General features: G+C 36.1%; 1 protein-coding gene across 5 annotated transcripts in view; it reads right to left on the bottom strand.

Annotated features, from left to right (window-relative positions):
- Positions 1-3,480: 3,480 nt before the first annotated feature.
- Positions 3,481-12,903, bottom strand: part of LOC100959731 (ras-related GTP-binding protein B) — a 40,696-nt gene continuing 31,273 nt past the window's right edge. For all 5 annotated transcript variants that reach the window (XM_003803508.1, XM_003803507.1, XM_023509040.1 and 2 more), the window contains 2 exons: positions 4,904-5,019; positions 3,481-4,022 (listed from right to left, as the gene is read on the bottom strand). In XM_003803508.1, the coding sequence (XP_003803556.1) occupies positions 3,925-4,022; positions 4,904-5,019 (214 nt within the window). In that variant the 3' untranslated portion in view covers positions 3,481-3,924. The remainder of the gene's footprint in view (positions 4,023-4,903; positions 5,020-12,903) is intronic.

Here is a 12,903-nt window from a genome sequence, read left to right as displayed (position 1 = left end):
GAAAAGAAAATTAAGAGTTGAAACCTGTCTCTACTTGGCATCTGATCTTTGATAAAACAAACAAAAGCACACAGTGAGGAAAAGATTCCCTATTCAACAAATGGTGCTGGAAGAATTGGATAACCCCATGTAAAAGACTGAAACTCAACCCACATCTTTTACCACTTAAATAAATTGACTTAAGATGGATAAAATACTTAAATCTACAAAATAAAACAATAAAAATCATAGAAGAAAGTGTGGAGAAAGCTCCTCATGATGTTGGACTGGGGAAAGGTTTTATGACAAAAGACTTCAGCAGCCATTGCAACAACAAAAATTAACAAATGGGACTTAATTAAACTGAAAAGCTTCTGCACAGCTAAGGATACAAGTAAAGCTAAAATACAAACTTCAGAATGGGAAAAAATATGTGCAGGGTATGAATCTGACAAAGGGTTGATAACTATAATCTACAGAGAACACAAATTAAGCAACAACAACAAGAAAAGAGTAAATGTCCCCATCTACCCCTGGGCAAGAGATATGAACAGAACCTTTTCTGACGAAGACAGAAGAATGGCTAACAAATATTTGAAAAATGCTCATTTTCTTTAATCATCAGAGAAATGCAAATCAAAACCATCCTGAGATACCACCTAACCCCAGTGAGAATGGCCCATATCACAAAGTCTCAAAGCTGCAGATGCTGGTGTGGGTGTGGAGAAAAGGGAACACTGGGACTGCAAACTAATACAACCTTTTGGAAGGATGTCTAGGGAATCCTTAAAGAAGTCAAATTAGACATCTCATTTGATCCTGCAGTCCCATTACTAAGCATCTATCCAGAAGAATAAAAATCATTTTATGATAAGGACATTTGCACTAGACTGTTTATCACAGCTCAATTTACAATCACCAAAATGTGGTAACAACCTAAATGCCCACCAACCCAGAAATGGATTAATAAGCTGTGGTATATGTATACCATGGAATACTATTCAGCCATTAAAAAGACAGAGACTTTCCATGTTTTCTGTTAACCAGGATTGAGGTGGAAGGCATTTTTCTTACTAAAGCATCACAAGAATAGAGAAGAATCCAATGTACTCAATTCTAATATGTAGGCAGTAGATGATCTAATACAAAGTTGGGGGGGAGTAGTGGAAAGTGGGAACAGAAGAGGGGAGAAGGGAGAAGGATAGGAAGTCACAGTGTATGGCACACCTCATGGAGGCAGGACACCATTATAATATAAAAGGGACTTTATCAAACACAATCAGTGTAACTTAAGTCTTTGTACTCTCAATGAATCCCAAATAATAAAAATAACAAATAATAAAGAAATAAATAGGCAGGAACAGTGTGTTAAGTCTCACAGAAAGTCATTCTAACACTGACTCTCTTGCCTCCTTTTTCCACATTTATAAAACCCTTGTGATTATACTGATCTACTTTAATAGTACAGGACAATCATAAAGGCAACTTATTTGTAGTCTTAATTTCATCTGCAACCTTAATTCCTCATTGCTATGTGTCATGTATTCACAGACCGAGAAATTAGAATGCAGAGATCTCTGAAAGAAGCTGTTCTGTCTATTCCAATGCTTTCATGCTTCATTATTTTAAATTTCTTTAAAGCAGTTACCACCCTTAATATAGTATGGTCATTTCAATGGTTACTGTCTGTTTCCCCTTACTAGAGTATAAGCTACATAAATACAAGGCCTTTGTTTTGTCAAATATCTTGACTAAATCAGTGAGGTCAGAAAATTCATTAGAGAGGAGTACAGGAGGGCCCTGACAACTTTCCTCCTTTATAAAGGTGAGTCAAGAATTTGAGTGAGGAACCATAAACTTGCCTATGCCAAGCATTGCTATGAGAGACATAAAAATTTTACATGCTTTCTGCCTTTTTCTAAATTGAAAAGTAGAGGCAGTGTCTGACACATAATATGTGTTGAATACTCACAGTAGCCAAATTCAGAGGAAAAATCTGTAAATAAATTTTAAAAACTGCTTAATTTTCACCTAAATCTTTCAAGCTGGAGGGTTTTGTTTCATTTTACTGTTGACTCTGTTCTACATTACCTGTTATGGAAAGCAGGAATAAGACAAATTCACGTGTTTGCCTTCCTCTTTGCACAGCCAGGTACCATGCCAGGGTGTTTCTTGTAGTTTTCACCTGAAAGGGCCCTTAAATTCAGGAAGGCCATATAATTTCCAGGTTAAGGTTAAGTACCCAAAGCTCTGTAATTAGACTACCTAAATTCAAATCTGAGCTTCATCAATACCACAATAACTGTAGGCAAGTTTCTTATCCTCTCTGAGCCCAGTTTCCTTATCTGAAAAATGGAGATAGTGACAGTACTTACATCAAAGGGTTCTTTTGAATATTAAATGATATAATCTTTATGAAGCACTTACAACCTGACACTTAGTAATTACTCAACTAAAGGTAGCACTATGTTTATTTGGAAATCAATGTAACTTTTCATAATATCCTATCCCACCCCAGATATTGAAGATAAGGAGACCATGCCAAATTATGACTCATACTATAATAGACTCCTGTTCATTTGCTCTTTTAATTTTCCTAGATGTTAATAGGACAAATAATCTGGAACATACACTTAAAATCCCTCTCCCACAGAAGTTCCCCTGCTCATAATTTTGTATTATGAAATTCTTTTAAGAATTGAGATGTTTTGTCTGCATAATGTAGGGTACTCAAAAACTATGTTCTTTGCTGCTCAGTGAAAATTCTACTTATCCCTCAACTGGGAATAACAAACTAAGATAGCAGAAGGTATAAGACTGGTGGTCTAGAATACATTTCTTTATGATAAGGAGACAGGAGAAATGAGATGAGTCTACTGTGCTATACTTTTCCCTAAATGTTTTTGTGTTGTTATGCTGTCAAGGTAAACTTAAGTTAGGACTTTGAGTAACACTAGTTAGTGTTATCAAACTCCATTTCTTAGTCCACAGTGTTTTACTTTTTCCTTATGAGATAAAGTTAAATACAATTCTTGGCTTAAAAAGGATTTTAATTCTGCTTGACTAGGTGTTCTGGAATATATAAAATTAACCACTTCTGAAACTCAGTTCTATGTATTGTTTTTTCCTCCATGTTTTTTTCATTCCTATCCAGCTGAATCCTGAAACAGACTTTTAATATACTCGAGGCCTGAATTACTGTCAGGGCTTTCCCAACTGCCATTGGTCAGTCCATAGGTTAATGTTAGTTCAAGATTGCTTTCACAAAATTCCCCTGCTCAAAAAACCTACAATATTTTCCATCTTTTTTATCACATTTAGATGTCTCATATATAAACTCTTCTGCCTAGAATTTAGCTATAATCTTGTTCCATCCTTCCAAGTTTATTTTATACTCTTTTCAACCAATAGATCCTCTTTATCTAGCACAATTATGAAATTTCTTTGCTCTTTATGAGGATAAAGTTAAAGAAACAAGGAAAAGAAAAAGAGACATTGAAATCCCTAACAACAAAAGTTTATTTACCATTGAAGTTAAGGAATATTTTTAATGCATGCTGAGAAACAGTAAATACTCCACTAACAGATTACTTACTATCTGATAAGGAACACAAAATAATGCTGAGAAAGGCATTTGCATACACAACTGTTAGAACCAGGTCATCATAATACCTAAGCATTACTAGAATCTTGTTATCAGAACACTTAACACGTCATTTACTTTTACGGTATACCAATTTCATGAACAATTCATCTTCTAACTATTCAACAGCTATTTAAGCAAATAGCACTCAAGGTTAAACACTAGGACTGGGAAGCAGAGAAGAAATACATGAAGAAATACACAAATGGTAAGCATCGTAACACTTCAGAGCCTACATACGTGAACATAACATTAAGATTTTAAAAAGTGTTTTTCTTGTGTAAAACAATATTCTGCATTGTCTAACGCATGAGAAGACACTGCTTTGGTCCATCCACTCTTTCCAGCTTTTCAAAATGTTTCCTGGCATTGCGGATGTTGATCAGAGTAGCTGCAGAAGCTGAGGGTGTGGGTGGGGAGACATCAACAAAATAAATATGAGGTCTCAAAAGAATGCCTAACTAGTAAAACCAAATAAACATAAGAGAGCTAAATCCCTCAATGTATGTCACAGAGAACATATAGAAAGTCCCAAGTTACAAAGATTTAATTTTTCTAAATAAGCAGAATATTTGTTAGTATTCTAAACATAAAATTTTCAAAATAAATTCCCAAAATCTTTTGGTTTGGAGCTAATAGTATAAAACCCATGATCTTATGTTGTATTTCAATAATGTAAAGTAGAAAATCCAGTGGATGGAGATACTTTAAACATCTGGAAAGATCCTAAAAATATTCCAAGAACCTACATTTCAATGGTTGGATAGCCATGGCTATTACAGTAAGTGCCAAACACTTTGCTTCATGCTCATAACAGAAATACGGAAATCTGGCAGACAGGTATATTCAATGTCAAAAAAATGCTTTGGCATTTAATAGTTTAGGGTTCAGACTGTATTGATGTTTAAATATATATATTATATGAAAAATAAATCATGAATTTTATTCTCTTTTCTTTAAAATACCTGGATTTAGTAACTTGCTTTTGGAAGTATCCATGAAGAAAGACATAATACCCCGAAGACCAAATTATTTTTAAGCTTCAAAATATAGGTCTATAAATAAAAACTATTTATTACTAGTACTATTTTTTAATGTGATAAAATATATATAACAAAAAATTGGCATTTTTAAACATAAAGTTCAGTAGTATTAAGAACTTTCATGTTGTTGTGCAACTATACCCACCATAAAATAGCTTTTAACAACATAAAGTACTATCTCTAGGCCAATTGCTTAAATATGTAGCTTTGTACCTATGTCAGCTAAATTTAAACTTACGAATAGATGGATCAGACATCACAACCATCACATAAGTGTTGGATGTAAATATGTCTATGAAAGCAGCAAAGTTAGAGTTCCTGACTTCCATACTTTGGAAAGAGGCGGCCAATTTGCTAGAGAAGAAATGAGAAAAATGATTAAAGAATGTAAAATTATAACAATATAAGAAGTTCTTTTCTGTTAAATATTCTTATAGCATTATGCATCAATTCACTACTTAAGATGCTTAATCACTAACCACATTTCATTTTCAAAAAAACTCATACTGAATTTAACATGCTTGGACAGTGACTAGGATAGAAAGTGGGTTAGGACTTGAATTTGACTATGAAAATAAAATGACATTATATGTAAATTCATGTTAAAAATCATGTTACAAAGACTTCTCCAATTTTATTTCAGATTGATATGAGGGTACATATATTTAGGTTATATTGTTCTCACTTATAAGGTAAACTTCAAGTTGTAATTGAGCTTTTCATCCAGCCAATCAACCTCCCTCTTACCCCCCCTTTACCTACCCCTTTGCTAGACTATACTTGTATTCTTTCTTTTGTGTAGGCATGTAGCTGTTTATATATTGCTTTAATATCAGTATTGAGTACATTAGATACTTTTTCCCCATTTGTGTGATACTTCACTAAGAATGAGGTTCAGCTCCATCCAGGCAAATAGAAAAGGTGTAATGTCACCATCTTTTCTTATGGCTGAATAGTACTCCATGGTATTCACATACCACAGATTGTTAACCTATTCATGGGTTGATGAGCACTTAGATTGATTCCACGTTTTTGAAATAGTGAATTGAGCAATTGAAAAACTAGTGCAACTGTCCTTGGGGTAAAATGATTTTTGTTCTGGCTAAATACATAGTAATGAAATTAGGGGATCAAATGAAAGGTCCACTTTTAGTACTTTGACAGTTCTTTATACATCTTTCCACAGAGGTTGAATTAATTTGCAATGACACCAGCAGGGAAAAAGTGTTACCTTCTCTCCATAACCATTTCAGTATTGCAGATTTAGGATTTCATGACGTGGGCTAATGTCAGTGGAGTATAGGTGATAGTGATATCTTAGAGTGGTTTTGATTTCAATTTGCCTGATGATTAGGGACCATGAACATTTTCTGTTTGTTGGCCATTTGTCCATCATTTTAAGAAAAGTTTCTGTTCAAGTCTCTTTCCCACTTATAAGTAGAGTTGTTTGCTCTGTTCTTGTTGATTAATTTGAGTTCTCTTTAGACTCCATAGTTACTAGCTCTTTATCAGATTTATAGCATTCAAACATCCTCTCCTATTCTGAAGGCTGTTTGCTTTAGTTATGGTACCCTTAGTTGTGCAGAAACTTTTTAGCTTGATCAAGTCCCACTTATTTATTTTTGGTGTTGCTGCAATTGCCACCAGTTCTTCATAAAACCTTTTCCCAGGCCAAATAGCTTAAGAGTTGTCACCATATTTTCCTCAAGAATTTTTATTGTTTCATGCTTTAAATTTTTATCTTTTATGCAGTGAAAGTCAATTTTTGTCAATAGTGAGAAGTGTTGATTCAGTTACAGTCTTCTATATGGGTTAACCAGTTCTCCAAGTACCATTTATTAAATAAAGATTCTTTTCCCCAGTCCATGTTTTGGTTTCGTTTATCAAAGATCAGATGGTGATATGTGACTGGATTCATCTCTAAGTTCTGTATTCTATTCTACAGATTCCCCAGATGAGTTGGGGAAGATTACTTCCTTCTCTGTTTTGGAATAGGTTATGCAATGTAGGTACTACTTCTTCTTTGAATGTCTGGTAGAATTCTAGTACAAAACCATCTGGTCCATGGATTTACTTTTTTTGGAAAACTTTTTATAGTTGATATCTGGTACAGGGCTTTGTTGTCGTTGCTGTTTGAATCTTCTTTATAGTTTCTTCAATTTTGGTCTATTTTTTGGTCTTTTTTGGGGTCTATTCAATAGATAGACCTGTAGAATTTCTCTATTTTTATGGCAATATAATGCTGGTTTCATCACTATAGACTTGTACTATAAAGTCTAGTAATGTGATGCACCCAGGTTTTTTTTATATTTCTTAAAATTGTATTAGCTATTCAAGTTTTTCTGGTTCCATACGTTACAAAGTACTATTTCTTCAACTTCTTCAAACTATGACACTGCTGCTCTAATGGGGATTGCATTTAATCTGTAGATTACTTTGGGTAGTATGGACATTTTAATAATGTTGATTCTTTCCAGCCACAAGCATAGTATGTTCTTCCATTTCTTAATGTCTTCTGCTATATATTTTCTCAGAGTTTCATAGTTCTCTTTATAGAGATCCTTTAAATCCTTTGTTAGCTATATTAATAGACATTTCATTTTCTTTGGAGCTACAGTGAAGGGTACTATCTTCAATTTGGTTCTCAGTTTGACTGTTATTGGCATATATGAAGGCTACTGATTTGTGGACACTGATTTTGTATTCCAAGACATTACTATATTTTGTGATAACTTCTAAGAGCTTTGTAGTTGAACTCCTAGGATTTTCCAGGTATAATATCATGCCACCCATGAAGAGCAAAGTTTGACCTCTACTGTCCCCTTGATCTCCTTCTCTTGCCTTATTGCACTGGTGAGGGCTTTCAGCATTATACTGAATAGCAGTGAAGATGGTGGGCATCCCTGTCTAGTTCTAGTTCTGATTGGAAATCCTTTCAGTTTTACACTATTTAATATGAATATTGGCTGTGGGTTTATTGTAGATGGCTTCTATCAGTTTAAAAAATGTCCCATCTATACCTATTTTCTTAAGTGTTCTTTTTAGAAAATGATGCTGGATATTGTCAAAAGCCTTTTCTGCATCAAGAGAATCATATGGTTTGTTTTTTTATTTTCTTTATATGATAAATTATTTTGCTAGGATCTTATGGAATACTTTTACATCAGTTTTCTTTTATTTTTTGAGAGGAGTTTCACTCTGTTGCCCTGGGTAGAGTTCTATGGCATTATAGATTACAGAAACCTCAAACTTTTGGGTACAACTTATCATCTTGCCTCAGTTTTTCATCTTTAGGAGAGACTGGGTCTCACTCTTATTCAGGCTGCTCTCAAACTCATGAGCTTAAGCGGTTCACCTGCATCAATCTCGCAGAGTGCTAGGATTGCAGATATGAGCTTCCACCTCTGACCTGCATCAATATTCTTTAATGACACTGATCTAGTTTTCCTTTTGTGTTGGATCCTTTCCTGGTTTTAGAGTCATGGTGCTATTTGCTTCACAGAATGAGTTGGGGAAAATTACTTCCTTCTCTGTTTTGGAATAGGTTATGCAATGTAGGTACTAGTTCTTCTATGAATGTCTGGTAGAATTCTAGTATAAAACCATCTGGTCCATGGATTTACCTTTTTTGGAAAACTTTTTATAGTTGATATCTGGTACAGGGCTTTGTTGTCGTTGCTGTTTGAATCTTCTTTATAGTTTCTTCAATTTTGGTGGCTGATATTGGTCTATTCAAGAGATCTATCTCTCCCACTTAAGTCTTCCAGGTATTGGTCCATTTCCTCTACATTGCCAAGTTTCTGGGCATAGACATTTTGTAGTAATTAGAGATTATTTCTCTGGCATCTGTTGTTATTTTCCCTTTTTTCTTTCTGATTGAGGTTATTAGAGATCTTACAATTTTTATTTTTGCTTAGTCTGGCCAAAGGTTTATTGATTTTATTAATCTCTTCAAAGAACCATCTTTTTGTTGATATTCCCAGTGGTTCTTGTGTTCTCAATTTCATTTAATTTTGCTCTGATTTTGGTTTTCTTCTGCTAGGATGGGAGTTGGATTGTTCTTCCTTTTACAGTTGCTTGAGATGGTCCATTATGTTGTTGACTTGTTATATTTCTGCTTACTGGATGAAGGCATCTAATGCTATAAATTTGTCTTATGGCTTCATTATTATTTGTTCAAAAAAATCTAGTGATTTCTTTTTTAATCTTGTCCTTAACCCAGCTGTTGTTCAGATTAAGTTTATTTAGTTTCCATGATGTTATGCAGGTATGAGGATTTCTGTTTGTGTTGAGTTCAACTTTTTTTTTTTTTTTTTTTGTAGTTTTTGGCCAGGGCTGGGTTTGAACCTTCCACCTCTGGCATATGGGGCCGGTGCCCTACTCCTTTGAGCCACAGACGCTGCCCTTGAGTTCAACTATTATTCCATGATGGTCTGAGAAGATATAAAGAATAATTCCTGTTGTTTTAAATTTGTTGAGGTTGGATTTGTGCCCTAAGATATTATGAATTGTAGAGGATGATCCATGGGCTATTAAGAGGGTGCACTAGTTTCATTAGAATGAAATGTTCTTTGTACATCTGTTAAGTCCATTTGTCATAGTGCTGTCTAAGTCCATTACTTCTTTGTTTAGTTTCTGCTTGGAAAAGCTATCCAGTATCATCATAGAGGTGTTGAAATCACCAACTATTACGGATCCGGAAGATGTCATATTGTTCAGATCATTTATGATTTATGTATCAAGATACATTTAGCTTGGGTGCATAGATGTCAATTATTGAAATCTCTTCATGTCGTATGCTTCCCTTAACTAGTATGTGGTGTCCGTCCTGTCTTTCCTCATTTTGATGATTTAAATCTAATTGTAAATACAAATAGGATTGCAAGCCCTGCTTTGCTCTGGTTTCCATTTGCCTAAAATATTATTTTCTATCCCTTCACCCTTAGTCTTGTTTTATCACTAGAGGTTAGGTATGTCTCTTGGAGACAGCAGATTTTGGATTTGAGCTTTTGTATTCAGTCAACTAGCCAATGCTTCTTTAGTGGGGAATTCACACCATTTGCATTTATTCAGAGAACTGATAGGTATGGTGGAGTTTCGTTCATCTGGTTTTGTGGAGGTCTGGTGTTTAGTTTTATCTCTTGAGCCATTGTGGAAGATAGGCTTTGTTCCTCAATTTCTGGTTGTGTTTACTTTGGTGATGGAATGTTGTGATCAGTGTGAAGAAAAGGTTTCAGTACTTCCTGTAGAGCTGGTCTAGTTGTGGCAAATTTCCTCAACATTTGCATGTCAGTAAAATAATCAATTTCTCCATCACAAATTAAACTCAATTTACCAGGATACAGGATCCTGGAGTGAAAATTGTTTTGTTGAAGATTAGAGGACAATGAATAACTATACTCTCCTGGATTTAAAAGGTTCGGCTGACAGATCTGCAGTCATACCAATATTTTCCCTTTGTAGGTAAGACTTCTTATCTACTTATCAAGGCTACTTGCAGGATATTCTCTTTCATACTGACTTTGGCAATGTTATTACAATGTGTCTAGGAGATGCTTTGTTTGGATTGAGTCGTGCTGAGGTTCTGAAACTATCTACTATCTTAGTTTCTGTATCTCTCGCCATGCTTGTGAAATTCTCCACCATGTCTTAAAGTAGAACATCAAGTGCTTTTAGGGCCTTCCTCTTCTTTGGAATTTCTATAATTTGGATGTTCATTATTTTGAAGTAATCCCATAACTGTTTCAGGAAATATTCTGTTTTTGTTCTCTTTTTTTCAGCCTGCTTGAATGACTGAATTAGTTCAAAAGTCTTATCTTCCATTTCTGAAATTATTTCTTCTCTATGTTCTGTTATTGAGGCTCTCTATTGTGTTTTGAAGCCTCTTTCAATTCTCTAAACACTGCTGTATCTTTCAAAATTATGTCCAGATATTTTGTGACTTTGTCTTTAATTTCACTAATTTCTTGAGACAATTTTTGTATTACTTTTTGGTTTGCTTTTTCCGTTTTCCATCTTCTCAATTCCATCCACCTTATTTGCCATCCATATTTTGAATTCTATTTCAGACATTTCAGCAATTTTTCTATGGATGGTATTTTCTGTGGTATCTCCTGTACAATCTCTTGGAGAAGTTGATCCACTTTGATCTTCCATGTTGCCAGAATTCTTCTGCTGGTTCCTGCTCATGTGTATTTTCAGCATATTTTTAAATTATAGTTTCTTAAGTTTAGATAATAAGTTGTCACTAAATAATCTGAGACATAATCTAATCGGAAACCCTTAGCACCCCAGAGACCTGTTTGGCAACTAAAACTAAAATTAAAACTGGGGGCATTAAAATCAGTTCCAGATATGGGTCTCACCACCCCTTTACTTCTAACCTATGAAATTATTTAGAGTATATATCTGTGACCTTTCCCATATACAGCTTCCAAAGCTTCCTTTCAGGACTGTAGCATGAGATTCTCAAAGGCTGGCCTTACTTTCTCCATGTTAGGTGGGGTAGTATTTGGAGACAGACCACCAGGTGCTCCTAGGTTAGCTCACAATCTGCTTCTGTCTTAGTATCAGACAGCCCTCAACTGAGTTTAAAGGAGCCTCATAATTTTCCAAAGTCCCTGCTGTAAAAGTTTGAACCAATGTGGCTCCTCTTTTAGTTTTATCTCTTGAGATAAAACACTTCATCTCAACTAGGCGTGGAGAATCCTTGGACCACACAACTGCTCCCACCCTATTTCACCAACACCACAGCCCAAACACCACTCATGCAAACAAATTCAAAGCACCTGGGCCTTTCAGTCAGTGGAGTGCTGGCCTCCACTGACTGAAAAACACTGCAATCCTCACCTGTGGCTGGAGGAGGGGAACCATGTCCTATATCAATCCACTTCCTGGACCTTCCAAAGGTAGGTTTGCTGAGGCTAGGCCTGTCTCTCTCCAAGTTGGCTGGGGGAAGGGGATTCAGGCTGAACCACTAGGAGAGGCCCACCAGGCACAGACACCAGGCAGTGCCACTCTAGCAGGCAGGAAAAAAGGTCTTTCCTGGAGTAAGAGACATCTAGGAGGAACTCCACTCCACCAAATCATTGCAGCCAAATACAATTTCCTCTCATTAGCAAGTCAGAGCACATTCAGTTCACCAGAACATTCACTGCAGTGGAGCCTCAGAGATCCCATCAGACTTGTTAGGAGGGCAGAACCTGCCTCCCTTCATCTGTGGTCAATCAAGAATCCAGCCAGTTCTGGTGAGGGAGAAAGTTGTCTTTATGATCCTTGGCTCCCCAGTGGGTCTGGTCAGAATTCTTTTGCCTTTCTGGTGCCTGAGGATGGGACAGACCCTCCAGATTTCCTGGGCTATCGCTCCAATTACCAGAGAGCTGGGAGGCTGGCCTCTACAGGGGGAAGTCTGTTGAGTGACCACAGAGTGTCAGGGATTAATTATGGGCTCAAGGCAGCAAAGACAAAGTCTGTTCACTTTTCTGTCACGTGGGATGCAGCCCTGGGGCTGGAAATTTCTAGGTGCAGGAAAACTTGTGTTTCATGGCTATCTCCTATGGCCTGAGAAGTCCCATTTAATTGTTCCATGCAGAAAGCCCCTGAGAGGAGGAAGGGGCCCCCCTTTAACCCCTTTGTTTAATACCAGGATTCTTCAGTCTCTTCACTCCATAGGTGTTCCCTGTTCTCTTCCTTCTTCTTTCATGTCTTAGGTTAGTCTCACACCTTGATTTCTTCTCCTTGCAATTGACCCGTTAGTGTCAACTGCTCTGAGTTTGATTCAGTCCAATTTTTTCCCTTCGGGACTGGAAACTCTGGTAAAAGCTTCTCTAGTCAGCCATCTAGCTGGGGATAAACTTCTCCAATATTTAAGAAGTTTATTAAGTTGAAATTTCTTCACCATTGAGATTAATACCTATGCCTCTTCTTTTTTTTTTAAATTTCAGATCGATATAAGGGTATAAACAATTAGGATACATTGTTTGCATTTGTTAGATAAAGTCCAGGTTATAGTTAAGCCCTTCAGGAGGTATGCCATATACCCCTACATTGTGCCTGTTAGGTGAGAGCTCATCAACACCCCCATCTTTCCTCCTATATTCTCCTCCTTCCCTCATCCCTTCTTCTTGAATTTAACTTTCTTTATTTCTCCTGGGGGTATGTAGTTGTTCATTTACCAGTTTTCAGAACTTAAGAGTGGCTCGGCACTTGTAGCACAGTGGTTACAGTGCTAGCCACATA

Source organism: Otolemur garnettii, unplaced genomic scaffold (assembly GCF_000181295.1).
Source record: "Otolemur garnettii isolate 467f Iridium unplaced genomic scaffold, OtoGar3 scaffold00318, whole genome shotgun sequence".
NCBI lineage: Eukaryota > Metazoa > Chordata > Mammalia > Primates > Galagidae > Otolemur > Otolemur garnettii.
The sequence above is the reverse complement of the archived record's forward strand: the minus strand, read 5'-3'. Positions and strand labels throughout refer to the sequence as shown.